Source organism: Dasypus novemcinctus, chromosome 13, assembly GCF_030445035.2.
Source record: "Dasypus novemcinctus isolate mDasNov1 chromosome 13, mDasNov1.1.hap2, whole genome shotgun sequence".
Classification (NCBI taxonomy): Eukaryota; Metazoa; Chordata; class Mammalia; order Cingulata; family Dasypodidae; genus Dasypus; species Dasypus novemcinctus.
This window is the reverse complement of record NC_080685.1, coordinates 57,416,413-57,435,337: the sequence shown is the minus strand read 5'-3', so window position 1 is coordinate 57,435,337 and position 18,925 is coordinate 57,416,413. Positions and strand designations below refer to the sequence as shown.

Below are 18,925 nucleotides of genomic sequence, written 5' to 3'. Positions count from 1 at the left end.
CTACAAGAGAGAACAGAATAATACAGAGGTGCTTTGGAATGGGCACCACCGAGAGTTGAATCCCACCCTGTCCTGGCTTAGCATTGGCCCCACATCTGGAGGGCAGGGCTGTTAAGTAAGGATTCCAGACCAGGGAGCCTCCAGGGGCCTGCAGAGGGGCGGCACAAGGCCCTTCCCCAGCATGGGGAGGGAGCGAGGAGACTGGGAGTTAGGTGAGAATGGGAGCAGGGGCCTAGCACCGTCACTGGGATAGGGCAGGGCTTCACTTACGCAGCCAGTCCTACACAGAAATGAGTACAGTGAGTCCTTTTGTATTTTTTGCGGAGGCATTGTCTTCTTGGGAAGAGCAAATGGTGCTCTACCTACTCCATCCATCTCCTTGAGCCTTAGCAGTGGATGTGGGTCTGTGTCGGTCTTTCCCATCAGCTTGTGTTCCTCCTGCTCCTTTGGACCTCTTCTAAGGGGACTGGAATCAGGAAGGGGCCACAGAGTTGGAGCAACAATTTCCAACATGACAAGGAAACCATCAGTGCAGTGGTGGAGAGGTAGCCTGCTAGCTCAGATGGTTAGAGCATAGTGCTTGTAGCAGTGGTGGCTGTGAAGGCCTTGACTCCAAGTCATCCAGACAATAGAAACCAAGATATGGAAGCAGACATGGCTCAACTGATAGAGCATCTGTCATACCATATGGAGGGTCCAGGGTTCGATCCCCAGGGCCTCCTGACCCTTGTGGTGAGCTGGTCCATGCACAGTGCTGCCGTGCACAAGGAGTACCGTGTCACAAAGGGGTGTCCCCTCTGTAGAGGAGCCCCACGTGCAAGGAGTGCACCCTGCAAGGAGAGCCACTCTGTGTGAAAAAAGCACAGCCTGCCTGGGAGTAGCACTACACACATGGAGAGCTGATGCAGCAAGATGATGCAACAAAAAGAGACAAAGATTCCTGGTGCCGCCTGTCAAGAGTGCAAGTGGACACAGAAGAACACACAGCAAATGGACACAGAGAGCAGACAATGGGGGGAGAGGGGGGAAATAAAGAAAATAAATATTAAAAAAAAGAAGAAACCAAGATAACTCCCTGGAAAGTCAAATGTGGTCTGAACCCTGGGGGCATTTAGCAAAGGGAGACTCTTTAGGGATGAGGAGAGATGGGTGCAGGTTATACTTACACCTTGTTTTTCTGTATATTTATTAAGATGTCCATCTTCTCATCCATATCCTTCTGCATTTCCTTTAAGAGAGAATTCAGAACTAGAATCTTCCATTTAAAGGGCTCTTGAAATCCAGTTCCCCAACCTCTGTCTGCAAACCACACAGGGACCACCTCAGTGTGTCACTTGTTCCTGACTCCTCACTAGGCTTTGGTGAGGAGGCTTATGCGGTGGGCACAGCTTGTACCATTTCTCCATTTGCCCCTCCCCGCTCTGTGATAAGGCTGAAGCACTGTCACTCAGGGACTTTCCAAATGTCTCTAAGTAAGTCACAGTCTAGGAACTCTTTTTCATGATCTTATACTTCAAATGAAACCAGTATCTGCCTTGTTTCAAAGCCTATAAATGGCAGAACCAAGAAAGCAAATCTAACCTAGGGACTTTTTTTTTTTTAAACCTGTTTATTGTAGCAACATAAATACAACTAAAAATGTCCCATTTCAACACTTTTCAAGTATATAATTCATTGACATTAATTACATCCACAATATTGTGCTACCATCACCAACATACATTATCCCAACTTTTACATCACTTTAAACAGAAACTCTGCACCCATTAAGCAATAACTGCTCCTTTATTACACCCTCCCCCATTGGCCCCTGGTAACCTGCAATCTATGTTTGTCTCTATGAATTTGCTTATTCTAGGTATTAATAAGTGAGATCATACAATCTTTGTCTTTTTGCATCTGGCTTATTTCACTCAACATGTCTTCAAGGTTCATCCATGTTGCAGCATGCATCAGAACTTCATTCCTTTTTATAGTTGAATAATATTTCATTGTGTGTGTAGACCACTTTTTAATCCAATTATCTGTTGATGGGCACTATAATCCAGAGATATTTTGACTCTAGTGTTTTGACCCCTGCTGTGCATCCACATCCTGTGTATCTCTAGTTGCTCCATCTTTTACCCAATTCCAGGCAGAAATGGTCCATACAAAATAAAATTGACAGAAGCCAATATGGCCCATTACACTCACTATTGCCTAAGACCTGACAGAAGAATAAAATCTTCCTGGCATACTTTAGATCTATAAAATTTGACCTTGGAAAATTGGACTTGATAGAAATAGTCACAAAAGAAATTCTAAGATGGTAGAAATATAATTGATAATATTTCTTATGGAGAAAAGAAGGTTTGGTTTGATCATCACGAAATATAAATGAATTACTCCAATGGAAAGAGTTTTAATAAAAAGTGAAACATATGGGAGCAATTTAATTGATCTGTAGAAAATTGAACAAAGAATTATTGTGTCTAGGTGAAGATGATTTCAGGAACTATTTTCTTGAAAAGCATTTTTAAATGTTAGTATAAGTTTTGAATAAAATATTTGTATTCATAAACAGAGTAAAAATATCCTTGAAGTCAGAATGTTCCTTGGATCAAAAAGTCAGAGTTGAAATGTTGCAAGTCTTAACATCATTTCAAACTCATCATGACCCAAATCGATCTCATTATTTTCCCTTCTAAATTAGCTCTATTTCCCAACTGTCCTTCTCATTGTCACAATTTTCTTCTAATCCCCCAGATTAAAACATTGGTGTCATCATAGACACTTACCCCTCCTTCATTTTCTATATTGAATCATTCACCAAGGACATTATTTTTCCCTTGATGCATGCTTTAGATTTATCCTTTTCTTTCTATTCCTATACCCACCTAGTCCAGCTTTCTCACCTTCAGCCAGGATGCAGCCTCGGGTCTGGTGTTCTTGCTGCCAGACTCTCCCCCTCCCCCCTGCTCCCTTAGCCCCCATCCAGCCCCTCTGCAACCAGCTGCAAGGCTAAGCTTTCTGAAGTGCTGCTCCTAGCATGTTCTTTGATTAAGAATCTCCAGAGGCCTCTTATTGCTTACAGAATCAAGTCCCAGCCTGCCTGCCTATCTTTCAAGCGTCTTCATTATTCACTGCCTTTGTGCCCAATCACTTTTATATCTCACAGTTTCCTCAAATGATCCCCCTTTTATGATTGTGATACACACCACATTCTTACTGCTTCCATGCTGCACACAAGCTGTTCCTGTGCCTGAAATAGCCTCCTTTGTGCCCTTAGGTACTCAGTTGTACCCACTAACAAATTAAAACATTGTGCTTGATTTTTTTTTTTTTTTAGGATATACTGGAGAATGGACCCAGGACTTTGTATATTGGAAGTAGGCACTTAACCACTTGAACTACATCAGCTCCCCTGTGCTTGATTTTTAATACAGAAATAATAATGCTCATTGTAGAAAATTTGGAAAATACAGACAAATATAAAAAGATATTCTTGCCACCCAGAAATAACCATTTTGGTATATTTCTTTCCAGTCTTTTTTCTGTATAATTTACTTACTTATTTTTTTACCTAGTTGAGATCAGCCTTTATATATTACTTGTTTATATTATATTACAAGCATTCTTTCTAAACATTTTCTTTGGTAGTTCTTAATTTTAATTATATGGATATAATATAGGTTATTTGGCTACTTCCCTACTGTTGAAAATTGTGACTGTTTCCAATTTTTTAAAAAAAAGATTTATTTATTTATCTGCCCCACCCCCACCATTGTCTGCTCTCTGTGTCCATTCCCTGTGTGTTCTTCTGTGTCTCCTTGTATTCTCATTAGGCAGCTCCAGGAACCGATCCTGGAACCTTCTGGAATGGGAGAGAGGCAGTCATTCTCTTGCATCACCTCAGCTCACCAATCTACTGTGTCTTATTGTCTCTCCTCTGTGTCTCTTTTTGTGCGTCATCTTGCTGCACCAGCTCTCTGCATGGGCCAGCACTCCTGCACGGGGCAGCACTCCTGCATGGGGCAGTACTCTGTGCAGACTGGGTGTCCGTGCAGGCCAGCACTCCTCGTGGACCAACTCACCACACGGGCCAGCTTGCCTTCACCAGGAGGCCCTGAGCATCAAACCCTGGCCCTCCTATATGGTAGACGGGAGCCCAATTACTTGAGCCACAATTGCTTCCCTCAAATTTTTGCTAATATAAATAATCCTGTGATGAACATCTTTTCATATATACCCTTACTGGTATTTCTGATTCCTCTCATTGGTTAGATTCTGAGAAGTGAAAATGTTAAGTCAAGGGTTTGGATATTTTTGATGCCTATGGTCTAATTACTTTCCAGTTTTGCACAAATTTGCATGAGCATTTATATCTTCTTGAATATTATCCTAGTTTATAACTGCTTATTTGACTGCAATAATTATCCAGTAATTATTTTTATGTCTACTTATTTGATTAGTTGTGGTGGTTTGAAGCTGTACGTACCCCAGAAAAACATGTTCTTAAATTGAATCCATCGCTGTGGGTGTGGATCGACTGTAAGGAGGAACTCGGATGTGGCTACTTCATTTAAGGTATGAGCCACCTCATTCAGGCAGGATCTTAATCCTCTTACTGGAGTACTTTATAAATGGAACGAACACAGAGAGAGAAAACCAAGGAAGCAAGAAGCTAAAAGCAACAAAACCTGGACTAGAAGGGAGAGACCAACAGACACCGCCCTGTGCACCTGTGGCAGAGGAGCCAAGGACAGCTAGCAGCCCGGCTTTGGGAAGAAAGCATCACCTCCATTATGCCTTGATTTGGACATTTTCTTGGATTCAAACTGGAAGCTAATAAATTCCCAGTATTTAAGCCAACCCATTTCATATATCTGCGCTAAGCAGCCTAGGAGACTAAACGGTTGTGTATTGCTTTTTGTTACTGTTTTTTTTTTTCTTTAGAGAAGTTGTAGATTAACAGAAAGATCATGCATAAAATATACAGTCCCCATATAACATACTACCACCCTATTATTATTAGTACCTTGCATTAGTGTGGTATGTTTGTTACAGTTGATGAAAAAATAGTTTTATAATTGTGTTATTAATTGTAGTCCATGGATTACCTTAGGGTTTATGTTTGTACTGTGCAATCCTATGGGTTTTTAAAAAAATTTTTATTCACATCATATATATACAACTTAAAAATCCCCCCTTTAACCACATTCAAATATATAATTCATTATTGTTAATTACCTTCACAATATTGTAGCATCACTGCCATCCATTAACAAAAGCTTTCCATCAACCCAAATAGAAATTCTATACAATTTAAGAAATAAATCTCTGTTCCCTACCCCCAACCTGGCCTCTGGTAACCTATATTCTAGATTCTGACTTTCTGACTTTGCTTATTCTAATTATATCATATCAGTGAGATCATTTAATTTTTATCCTTTTTTGTCTGACTTATCTCACTCAACAGGATGTCTTCAAGGTTCATCCAAATTGTTACATGCATCAGAACTTCATTCCTTTTTATGGCTGAATAATATTCCATTGTATATAAATATACATTTTGAACTGCAAAACTGTCTTCACAGTGGCTGCACCAGTTTACGTTCCCATCTGCAATGAATGACTGTTCTTATTTCTCCACATTCTCTCTAACACTTATAATTTTCTGATTTTATTATAGTCATTCTAGTGGATATGAAATAGTATATCATTGGGGTTTTTTTTTTAAAGATTTATTTTATTTATTTAGCTCTCCCCACTCTGTCATTGTTTGCCCTTGGTGTATCTGTTCTTTGTCTCTTTAGAAAGCACCAGTAACTGAACCCAGGGCCTCCAATGTGGGAGGGAGGTGCCTAATCACTTAAGCCACCTCCGTTCTCTGCTTTGTTGCCTCTCATTATGTTTTTCCCCTTGTGTCTCTTGTTGCAACATCTTGTCACATCAGCTCACTGTGCCTGCCCATTGCATCAGCTTGCCATCCTGCTCATCCACTTTAGGAGTCACTGGGAACCCCTGCTCCCTGCTTTGTTGTGGCTGTCATTATGTTTTTCTTCTTGTGTCTCTTGTTGTTTCATCTTGTTGTGTCAGCTTGCTGCACCTGCCTGTTGTGTCAGCTCACTGTCTTCTTTAGGAGGCACTGGGAGCTGAACCATAGACCTCCCATGTGGTAGGTGAAACCCAATTGCTTGAGCCACATCTGCTTCCCTCATTGTGGTTTTGAGTTGTGTTTCCCTAATGGCCAATGATGTTGAGCATCTTTTCATGTGCTTTTTGGTCATTTGTATATCTTCCTTGGAGCAATGTTTATTCAAGTCTTTGGCCCATTTTTAAATTGAGCTGTTTGTCTTTTGCGGTTGAGTTGGAAGATTTCCTTTTATATTCTGGATAATAAACCCTTATTTGGAAAAGCAGATGTGGCTCAAGCAATTGAGCTCCTGCCTACCACATGGGAAATCCCTGATTCGGTTCCTGGTGCCTCCTAAAGAAGGCAACAAGCTGATGCAATGGGCAGGTGTGGCAAATTGATGCAACAAGATGACTCAACAAGAGGCACAAGAATAAAAACATAATGAGAGACACAACAAAAGCAGGGAATGATGGTTGCACAAGTGAATAGGCACCTCCTTCCCACATTGGAGGCTCTGGGTTTGGTTCTTGGTGCCTCCAAAAGAAACAAGGAAGATGAACAGACACAGCAAATGCAAATGAGGGGGTTAGGAGAAATAAATTTAAAAAGTAAATCTCAACCAAAAAACCCCCTTTTTGGATATATAGTTTCCAAATATTTTCTCCCATTATGTAGCTTGTATTTTTACTTTCATGATGGAGTCCTTTGAGACACAAAAGTTTTTAATTTAATGAGACATCATTTCTCTTTTTTCCTTTGTTGTTTTCGCTTTGGGTATAAAGTCTAAAAAACCATTGCCTAACACAACATCCTGAAGAAGATCATCTATGTTTTCTTCTAGGAGTTTTATAGTTCTGGCACTTATATTTAGGTCTTTCCTCCCTTTTGAGTTGGTTTTTGTATATGGTGTGAGGTAGGGATCTACCTTCATTCTTTTGCATACAGACATCCAGTTTTCCCAGCAGCATCTGTGGAAGAGGCTGTTCTTTCCCATTGAGTGGACTTGACACCTTGTCAAAAATCAAGTTGGACATAAAAATAAGGGTCAGTTCTGAGCTTTCAACTAGATTTCCCTATCTATCCTTGTATCAGTATCATGCTGTTTTAATTACTATGGTTTTGTCCTAAGTTTTAAGATCAGGCAGTGTGAGTCATCCAATTTCATTTTTCTTTTTCAAAATGGCTTTGGTTATTTGGGGCCCCTGACCCTTCCATATAAATTTGATGATTGGATTTTCCATTTCTGAAAATAAGGTTACTATTTTGATTGAGATTGTATTCAATCTGTAAGTCATTTTGGGTAGAACTGACATCTTAACATTATTTAGTTTTCCAATTCATGAACATGGATCTAGGTCTTCTTTGATTTCTTTCAGTAATCTTTTGCAGTTTTTACTTTACAACCTTGGTTAGATTTATTCCTAGATATTTGATTTAGTTGCTATTATAAATGGATTTTTTTCTTTATTTCTTCTTCTGATTATTCATTATTAATGCATAGGAATACTACTGGTTTTTGTGTGCTGATCTTGTACCCTGCCACTTTACTGAATTCATTTGTCAACTCTACGAGCTTTGCTGTTGCTTTTTCAGGATTTTCTGTATCATGTCATCTGCAAATAGTGAAAGTTTTACTTCTTTCCAATTTGGATGCCTTTTTTTCCCTTTTGCTTGCCTATTTGCTCTAGCTAGAACTTTCAGTAAAATGTTGAATAACAGTGGTAACAGTGGGCATCCTCATCATTTTCCTGATATTGAGGGAAAGCTTTCAGTTTCTTACCACTAAGTATGATGCTAAGTGTAGGTTTTTCATATATGCCTTTATCATGGTGAGGAAATTTCCTTCTATACTTAGTTTCTTACGTGTTTTTTTTTTTTTGTCAAGAAGGGATGCTGTAATTTGTCAAGTACCTTTTCTGCATCAATTGAGATAATTGTGACTTTTTTCCTTCATTCTGTTGATGTGTATAATATTAATTGATTTTATGTTGAATCATGCTTGCCTATCTGGGATAAATCCAAATTGATCATAGTGTATAATTCATTTAATTTGCTGTTAGATTAGGCTTGCTATTATTTTGTTAAGAATTTTTGCTTCTATATTTATACAAGATACTGGTCTGTAATTTTTTTCTTGTGGTATCTTTGTGTAGCTTTGGTATGAATGAATATTGGCCTCATAGAATGAGGGCAGGAGTGTTCCCTCTTCTTCAGGTTTTTGGAAGAGTTTGAGGAGGATTGGTGTTAATTTTTCTTGGTCTATTTGGTTAAATTCCCCTTTGAAGTCATCTGGTCCTTTCTTAAGAGGTTTATCAAGGCTGCTTCAATCCCTTTACTAGTAATTGACTTGTTCAGATTATCTATTTCTTCTTGAGTCAGTGTAGGTAATTTCTGTGTTTCTAGGAATTTGTCCCATTTATCTAGTTTAATTTCAGTTTTTGGCACATGGTTGTTCATAGTTCCAGCTTATAGCCCCCCCCCTTTTTTTTTCCCAGGGGGCTCTGTAGTAACATCATCCTTTCATTTCTGATTTTAGTTATTTTTGTTCTCTCTCTTTCATCAATCTAGCTAAAGTATTTTTAATTTTATTGATCTTTAAAATACCAACTATTGTTTTTATTGTTATATTCTTGTTTTTAAAATTATCTATTTCATATATCTCTGCTCTAATCTTTGGTATTTCCTTCCATCTGCTCAATTTTAGTTTAGATTGCTCTACTTTTTCTAGATCCTTCCTTCAGGTTAGGTGTCTGATTTGAATTCTTTCATTTTTATGTGGGCATTTAGAGCTATAAATTTCCCTCTCAGCAATGCTTTTGCTGCATCCCATAAATTTTGATAAGTTGTGTTTTCATTTTCATTCATCTCAAAATAGTTCCTAATTTCCCTTGGAATTTCTTCTTTTACCACTGGTTGTTTAAGAGTGTGTTATGTTTTTTCCCCAGGAAATGGAAGATTAGAGATGTAGAGGGATAACTTCTCTTCCAGAAAAAATAGCCACAGGACAGGTGGAGACTGGAGGGCTGCTCCTTGGCTCATGACACCAGGCGAAGGTGAGATACCACCCAGAAGAGAGAGGGGCAAAGGAAAGGAGTATCAATTGGCTGAAAAATCTCCTGTGCAGAGCTGCAGCAGAAGCAGCAGCAGCAGCTGACACCCATTACCCACCCTTGGAGCAAATAGCAGTCTGCGGACTGCAGCAGCTGTGGACTGCAGCAGCTGTGGACTGAGGGCATTGCAGGGGTCATTTTTCCCAAGAAGGGGGGGAAGGAGATACACAGCCTACAACAAATTCATGTTTTAGCTAGGAAACTTGGTCTGCTGGAGAGATCACACACTTCAGGCTGGTGGGGCCCTGACTTTGTTAGCACTGAGAACTGGCATGGAGCTAAATGTAATTTGCCTCCTCAAACACCCTCCCTACTGCCTTGGGCTAGTTACTGAGGAGGCCGAGAAAGGGAGGGTGCGGCAAGCTAAGGAACAAAAGCTTCAAGAAAATTTGTGAGGCTTGGCCAGTCCTAAGGACATTGCTTTTGCATCACCCACCATGGACTTACACTGAAAGCATTCCCACCCCCCAGCACCTGGGGTCTAAGCTGAGAGGTCTGCCAAAGAGCACTATCTCTGGAAGACCAGAAAAGTGCACAAAAAGGGAACAATAATAATAAATAAAAGAGGCCATGGAAGTGCCTTTACTGTCCCCCCCCCCCTCCAAAGACCTTGGAAACTGGCCTGTACCCCATTACTGGGTCCTTAGCCCTGGTATGAGCAGTTAAACAGGGGCAATTTTAATATAGAACGAGTTGAATCAAGAGCCAAAGAACAGTGGTAGCACACAGCAATTTAACAGTAAATCCCTAGGCCAGAGAGAAAAATTGAACATCAGACAGAACTCAGCATCATAGTCAAATGCCTAGACATCAGCAAAAAATTTCAAGCCATACTAAGAAAAAGGAAGATATGATGCAGGCAAAGGAACAAATCAAAGTCCAGACAAGGCATAGGACTTGAAAAAGCTAATCAATGAGGTTTATATAAAATCTCCTCAATCAAATTATGGAGTTGAAGGACAACATGGCTAAAGACATAAAAGACATTAAGAAGACACTGGGCGAACACAGTGTAAAATTTGAAACCTTGGATAGAAAAATAACAGAGCTTATGGGAATAAAAGACACAATAAGTGAAAAAAATACAGCAGGGACATAAAACAGCAGATCTGAAATCATGGATGGAAGAATCAGTGACATGGAGGGCAGACCATCTGAAATTGAAAGGAGAGAACAGAGAGAAAAAAGAATGGAAAAAAATGAGGAAGACTTCTGGGAAGATGGCGGACTAGGAAGATGTGGAACTCTCTTCTCTTTCAGAAAAATAGCTAGAGGGCAGGCTGAAATGACCTGGAAAAAGATTTTTTAGGGTTTAGGACACCAAGCAAAGGTTGGACGCGGCCCAGAAGAGAGAGTGACAAAGGAGGGGAATCATAACAGCAAAGTTCAAACGCACTCCAATCAGGCATTGAACTGAGAGGGCTCCCAAAGAGGACCATCTGCTGGGAGACCAGGGAAGTGCACATGAGGAAATTAAAAATAAATGAGTAAGAGAGGCTTTTTCTGGCCTTTATAGCCTCTCAACCCAAGGCCCTAGGAAGCAGGTCTGCAACCCATTACTAGGTCCAGAGCCCAGTTTTGAGCAACTAACAGGGATAATCCTAATGATTGAGGTTGAAACAAGAATCAAAGAGCAGAAGTAACACACAGCCTTCTACCACAAAATCCCTACAAAAGAAAAAGAAATTGAGCATTTGAGTAAACTACCATCCTAATCAGATGCCTAGACATCAGCAAAAAATTACAAGCCGTTCTAAGAAAATGGAAGACATAGCCCAAGAAAAGGAATATACCAAAGCCCCAGAAGTGACGCAGGATTTGAGAGAACTAATTAATGAGATGTGCACAAATTTCCAAAATCAAATTAATGAGTTGAAAGACAATATGACTAAAGAAATAAATGACATCAAGAAGATATCGAGTGAGCACAAAGAATAATTAGAAATCCTGAAGAGAAAAGTAACAGAATTCATGGGAATTAAAGACACAATAGGTAAGATAAAAAACACATTATAGGCATACAACAGCAGACTTGAAACGATAGAAGAAAGAATAAATGATGACAAAGACAAACAGCTGAAATCGAAAGGAGAAAAGAATGGGAAAAAAATGAGCATGGGATCTGGGAGTTCCAGTAGGAGAAGAGCAGGAAAAAGGGGCAGAAAGAATATTTGAGGAAATAATAGCTGAAAATTTCCCACTTTCATGAAAGAAATAAACATACATGTCCAAGAAGTGCCCTGTACCCCAGTCAGAATAAATCTGAATAGATCTACTCAAAGACATATACTACTCAGAATGTCAAATGTCAAAGATAATGAGAAAATTCTGAGAGCAGCAAGGGAGAAGCAAACCATCACATACAAGGGATACCCAATAAGACTTAGAGCTGATTGCTTATTAGACACCATGGAGGCAAGAAGACAGTGGTATGATACAATTAGGATACTGAAAGAGCAAAACCACAGGCAAAGAATTCTTTATCCAGCAAAATTGTCCTTTAAATATGAAGGTGAGTATAAAATGTTCACAAATAAACAGAAACTAAGAGAGTTCATTAAAAAAGAATCCAGCTCTGCAGGAAATATTAAAGGAAGCCTTATAGCCTAAAAGAAAAAGATAGGATAGAGAGGCTTGGAGGAGAGTATAAAAGAAAGAATAACAGAAAGTACAACCAAAAGAGTGAAAAGACAGATGAAAATTTGACATGACATATGAAAAACAGAAACAAAATGGTGGAAGTAAATAAAGCATTTATAATATCATCAAATGTGAATGGATTAAACTCCCCAATCAAAAGACACAGACTAACAAAATGGACATGAAAACATGAGCCATCCATATGCTGCTTACAAGAAAACCCACATTAGACCCAGGGATACAAACTAGCTGAAAGTGAAAGGTTAGAAAAAGATACTCCATGCAAATAGTAGACAAAAAAGAGAGTGGGGGTGACTATACTAATATTGGACAAAACAGACTAAACACAAAAAGTTGTAAGAGATACAGATGACCATTGTATATTAATAAAAGGAACAATCCACCAGGAAGAAATAACAGTCATAATATCTATGCACCTAACAGGGTACTCCAAATACAGGAGACAAACTCTGGCAAAACTGAAGGGAGAAATAGACATCTCTACAATAATCATTGCAGACTTCAACAGACCACTCACATCATTACAACAATTAGACAGAAGATCAACAAGGAACAGAGAACTTGAACAATATGATAAATGAGTTAGACATAACAGACTTACACAGAACTTTGCATCTAAACTCATCAAGGTATACATTCTTCTCAAGTGCCTGTGCATCTTTTTCCAGGATAGACCACATGTTAGGGCACAATGCAGTTCTCAATAAATATAAAAAGACTGAAATTACACAAAGCACCTCTTCAGATCATAATGAAACTGGAAATTGGAAATCAATAATAGAAGTAAAAAGGTAAATTTGCAAATGTGTGGAGGCTAAACACACTCCTAAGTAATCAGTTGGTCAAAGAAGAAATTGCACATGAAATCAGCAAATATATTGAGACAAATGAAAATGAGAACACAACTTATCAAAACTTATGGGATACAGCTAAAGAAATGCTGAAAGTGAAATTTACATCCATAAATGTCTAAAGAGCTAAAAGCAAAGATCTAACTGAACATCTGGAGGAACTAGAAAAGACAAGCAAACCAATTCCAAAGCAAGCAGAAAGAAAAAAATAACAAATATTAGAGCAGAAATAAATAAAATTGAGAACAACAACAAAATAGAGAAAAGCAACAAAACCAAAACCTGGTTCTTTGAGAAGATCAATAATTAGCAAATCCTTAGCAAAACTAACAAATTAAAAAAAGAGGGAAGATGCAAATAAAATCAAGGATGCAAGGGGAGACATGAAGACTAACCCCAAAGGAAGTTACAACTGACCCCACAGAAATAAAAAGGATCTTAAGAGGATATTATGAGAAACTGTATGCCAACAAACTAGACAACCTAGATGAAATGGACATATCCCTAGAAATACACAAACGACCTACTCTAACATTACAAGAAATACAAGAACTTAACAAACCAATCACAATGAAAGAAATTGACTCTGTCATAAAAAGTCTTCAAGCAAAGAAGTCCAGGACCAGATGGCTTCACGGGTGAATTCTACCAAGCATTTCAAAAAGAATTAACACCAATCCTGTTCAAACTCCTCCAAAAAATTGAAGAGGAGGCAAAATTATCCAACATATTTTATGAAGTCAACATCACCCTAATACCAAAGCCAGATAAAGATACAAGAAAATTTACAGATCAATCACTCTAATGAACATAGATACAAAAATTCTCAACAAAATACTTGCAAATCAAAACCAACAGCATATCAAAAGACTTATACATCATGACTAAGTGGTATTTATTCCTGGTATGCAAGGCTGACTCAACATAAAAAAATCAATCAAATGTAATATACCACATTAACAAATTGAAGGGAAAAAAAACATATGATCATCTCAATGGACACAGAAAAGGCATTCAACAAAATCCAGCATCCTTTTCTGCTAAAAACACTTAAAAAAATAGGAATAGAAGGAAAATTCCTCAATCCGATAAAAGGCATATATGAAAAAACCCACAGCCAACATCATACTCAATGGGGAAATGTTGAAAGCTTTCCCTCTAAGATCTGGAACAAGACAAGGATGCCCACTGTCACTATTGTTATTCAATATTGTACTAAAAGTTCTAGCTAGGGCAATTAGACAAGAAAAAAAAATTTAAAGCCATTCAAATGGGAAAAGAGGAAGTAAAACTCACTGTTTGTGGATGACATGATTCTGTATTTAGAAAATTCTGAAGTATGCATGACAAAGCTACTTGAGCTAATAAATGAGTTCAGCAAAGTGGCAGGATTCAAGATCAACATGCAAAAATCAGTAATGTGTATGTGCACTAGTACTGAACAATCTGAGGAGGAAATAAGGGAGAAAATTTCATTTACAATAGCAACAAAAAGACTCAAATACCTATGAATTAATTTAACTAAAGAAGTACAGAACCTATATGCAGAAAAACTACAAAACAAAGCAAAAAGAAATTTTAAAAGATCTAAACAAATGAAGACATTCCATGTTCATGGATTGGAATAAATATTGTGAAGATGTCAATCTTACCCAAACTAATTTATAGATTCAATGCAATACCAATAAAAATTCCAACAGCTTAATTTACAGAATTAGACAAGGTTATTACCAAATTCATTTGGAAGTGAAAGTGCACCTGAAGAGCCAAAGACATTCTAAAAAACAAGAATGACTTGGGGGAAACAGATGTAGCTCAACTGATAGAGCATCTGCATACCTCCAGGGTTTGATACCCAGGACCTCTTGACCCATGTGGCAAGCTGGCCCACATGCAAGACTGCTGTGCACAAGGAGTGCTGTGCCACACAGGGGCGCCCCCGTGTGGGTGGCCCCCAATGCAAGGAGTGCACCCTGCAAGGAGAGCTGCCCTGTGTGAAAAAAGTGCAGCCTGCTCTGGAGTGGCACTGCACACACAGAGAGCTGACGCAGCAAGAAGACATAACGAAAAAGAGATGCAGTTTCCTGGTGCCACTGAGGGTGCAAATGGACACAGAAGAACACACAGTGAATGGACACAGAGAGCAGACAATGGAAGGGGAGAGAAATAAAATAAATCTTAAAGAAGAAAAAAAGAATGACTTGGGAGGAATTCTACTGCCTGACCTTGAAACATATTACAAAGCTACAGTGGTCAAAATGCATGATACTGGCATAAAAAGACACTTCAGTCAGTGTAGTAGAATTGAAAATCCAGAAATAAACCCTCACCTATATGGTCAACTGGGTTTTTTTTAAAATAAAACTTTTAAAATTAAATTTAATAGATCACATAGAACATTACATTAAAAAAACATAAGAGATTCCCATATAACCTGCACCCCTCTCCCCCACCCCCATCATTTTTGTAAATTGTATGTTTTGAAGATACATACATCACATAAAAGGTTACATTACAAAAAACATAAGAGATTCCTGTATACCCCCCATCCCCCCACCCCACTCCTCCCACCCAACAACCTCCCCATCATTGTGGCAAACTCGTCACACTCGGTGAACACATTTTGAAGCACTGCTGCACCACATGGATAATAGTTTACCCTGTAGTTCACACTCTCCCCCCATACATTCAGTGATTTATGGCAGGATATATAATGTCCAGCATCTGACCCTGCAATATCATTTAGGACAACTCCAAAATCCCAAAAATGCCCCCTCATCACATCTCTTCTTCCCACTCCCTGCCCTTAGCAACTACTGTGGCCACTTTCTCCCCATCAATGATAAAATTTCTTATATTAGTAGTCACAAAAGTTTTATAGTAGAATATCAGTAAGACCACTCTAATCCATATTTTATTCCTCCATTCTATGGCCCCTGGGATGGTGATGTCCACTCCACCTTTATATTGAGAGGGGGCTTAGATTTCACATGGATGATGGATGCAATTCTCCTGCTTGCAGTTGTAGGCACTCTCAGTTCCCTGGTGTGGTGATTAACCATCTTCACCTCCCTGTAAGCTGACCTGCTTAAGTCCAACGAACCAGAGAGTAGTAGTTGCAACTCTGTTGAGGCTCAGGTTCCAGCTGGCACATGGACAGTCCAGAGATTCAAGTCTCCTGAATATGGACCATCCCTAGCGCCAACCACAGGTTCAGTAAAAGTGACAGAAGAGGCATGTGTAGAAAGGTCATATCTGACTCCAACTCCATCACACTCAGGGACACAAATTCCAAAGTAGGGCCCACTAACATGGTACTGAGCTCCAGAGCTATCTGCCATGACCATAGCCCTCAGGAGAACCAGTACCTGGGGTTGTATCCACTTTGGCTGTTTCTGGGGTCCTCCTGAGGAGGGCATAAGTGTGACCCCTCTGATGACCTCCTGACTTCTTTTTAAAGCTTCTTTACTTTTTTTTAAGATTTATTTTTTATTTATTTTTCTCCCCTTACCCCCCCCCCCCCCAGTTGTCTGCTCTCTGTGTCCATTCGCTGCATGTTCTTCTGTGACCACATTCTATCCTTATCAGTGGCACCGGGAATCTGTTTCTTTTTGTTGCGTCATCTTGTTGTGTCAGCTCTCCATGTGTGCAGTGCCATTCTTTGGCAGGCTGCACTTTCTTTCGTGCTGGGCGGCTCTCCTTACAGGGCACACTCCTTGCGTGTGGTGCTTCCCTATGCAGGGGACACCCCTGTGTGGCATGGCACTCCTTGCATGCATCAGCACTGCACATGGGCCAGCTCCACATGGGTCAAGGAGGCCCAGGGTTTGAAATGCAGACCTCCCATGTGGTAGGCAGATGCCCTATCCGTTGGGCCAAGTCCACTTCCCCTGACTCTTTTTTGAAGACTCTTAGCCATATAAACTCATTTGACTTTGCCCTTTTAGTAAAGGTCAAAAAGCAGTTTTTTAAAAAAGATTTATTTATTTATTTATTTCTCTCCCCTCCCCCACCTCCCCCAGGTTGTCTGTTCTTTGTGTCTATTTGCTGAGTCTTGTTTCTTTGTCTGTTTCTGTTGTTGTCAGTGGCATGGAAATCTATGTCTCTTTTTGTTGCATCATCTTGTTGTGTCAGCTCTCCATGTGGGTGGCACCATTCTTAGGCAGGCTGCAATTTCTTTTGCACTGGGTGGCTCTCCTTGCGGGGTGCACTCCTTGCATGTGGGGCTCCCCTATGTGGGGGACACCCCTGCGTGGCTTGGCACTCCTTGCGCGCATCAGCACTGCACATGGGCCAGCTCCACACAGGCCAAGGAGGCCCAGGGTTTGAGCCATGGACCTCCCATGTGGTAGACGGACGCCCTAACCACTGGGCCAAGTCTGTTTCCCCAAAAAGCAGTTTTTAACACATGATCCTACATGTGGGCTGAGATATTCTGCTGGTCTGAGTTGACCCTTTTATTCAAAGTCTTTTTCTATTTTCATCATCAACTGGTGCTTGCTAGTAATCCCTTAGCACCAGGGAGGCTCATCCCTGGCAGTCATGTCCCATGCTGAGGGGAATGTAATGTATTTACATGCTGAGTTTGGCTTAGAGAGTGGTCACATTTGAGCAACATGTGGAGGTTCTCAGGAGATAACTCTTAGGCACCCTGCAGCTCTGGGCCTAGTTCATATTTCAGGCACACAAACTCATAAGCATAGTCATCAGTATCAAGGGCACACTGCTGGAAAATCCTTTGTTGGTCTTTGCCATTGCACTTGGGGATGGTTGCTGTTCCATTTGGGAATATGATAGAGCTCCCCTGGCTAGGAACTCAGCACTCCCTCAGTTGTCATTTGTAACTTCAACTGGTTTTTGACAAACCTGCCAAGTCCATGTTAATTGGACAAAACAGTCTCTTCAACAAATGGTGCTGGGACAACTGGATATCTACAATGAAAACTATGAAAGAGGACCCCTATTTCACTCCTTAAACAAAAGAATCAACTGAAAATGGATCAAAGACCTAAATATAAAAGCCAAGATGATAAAACTACTAGAAGAAAATGTAGGGAAACATCTTAAAGACCTTGTGGTAGGTGGTAGTTTCTTGGACCTTACACCCAAAACAGGAACAATAAAACTAAAAATTGATAAATGGGACATCTTCAAAATTAAACACTTTTGCACTTCCCAGGACTTTGTCAAAAGGGTGAGATGGCAGCTGATTCAATGGGAGAAAATATTTGGAAATTGCATGTCAGATAAGGGCTTAATATCCAGGATATATAAAGAGATGTTACAACAACAATAAATGGACAAACCACCCAATTAAAAATGGACAAAAGACTTGGAACAGACATTTGTCTAAAGAATAAATGCAAATGGCAAAAAAGCACATAAAAAATGCTCAATATCATTAATGATTAGGAAAATGCATATAAAAAATACAGTGAGATACTTTTTCACACCTATCAGAATGGCCACTATTAAAAAGACAGAGAACTACAAGTGTTGGAGAGGATGTGGAGAGATAGGAACACTTATTCACTGTTGGGAGGAATAAAGAATGGTACAGTCACTCTGGAGGACTGTTTGGCAGTTCCTAAAGAAGTTGGAATACAGACTTGCCATGTGACTCTGCAATACCACTACTGGATATATATCCAGAAGAACAGAGAGCAGTGACATGAACAGATAACTGCACACCAATGTTCATAGTGGCATTATTCATGATCGCCAAAAGTTGGAAACAACCCAGGTGTCCATCAACTGATGAATGGATAAACTGTGCTGTATTACGATGGAATATTATGCAGCTCTATGAAGAAATGAAATCATAAAGCATATGATGACATGGATGAACTTGGAGGACATTATGCTGAGCAAAGCATACCAGACACAAAAGGACAAATACTGTATGATTGTGCTACTATGAACCAAATATATTGTGTGACATATTGTATGATTCAAAAAAATTTTTTGTAACCAGCACATTATATAAAGACTGACCCCACAGAAATAAAAAGGATCATAAGAGGATATGATGAGAAACTGTATGCCAACAAATTAGACAACCTAGATCAAATGGAAAAATTCCTAGAAACCCACAAACAACCTACACTGACTATACAAGAAATACAGGAACTCAACAAACAAATCCCAGATAAAGAGATTGAATCCATCAACAAAAATCTTCCAGA

At 39.5% G+C, this 18,925-nt stretch overlaps 1 protein-coding gene across 5 annotated transcripts in view; it reads right to left on the bottom strand.

The window, feature by feature from the left end:
• TEX35 (testis expressed 35) overlaps window positions 1–18,925 on the bottom strand; it is a 35,435-nt gene that overhangs the window by 717 nt on the left and 15,793 nt on the right. For all 5 annotated transcript variants that reach the window (XR_009180309.1, XR_009180310.1, XM_058275394.1 and 2 more), the window contains 2 exons: window positions 1,167–1,228; window positions 271–466 (listed from right to left, as the gene is read on the bottom strand). Coding sequence is in view for 3 of the 5 variants with exons in the window: in XM_058275394.1 (XP_058131377.1) it covers window positions 271–466; window positions 1,167–1,228 (258 nt within the window). In the remaining 2 variants the exon portion in view is untranslated. The remainder of the gene's footprint in view (window positions 1–270; window positions 467–1,166; window positions 1,229–18,925) is intronic.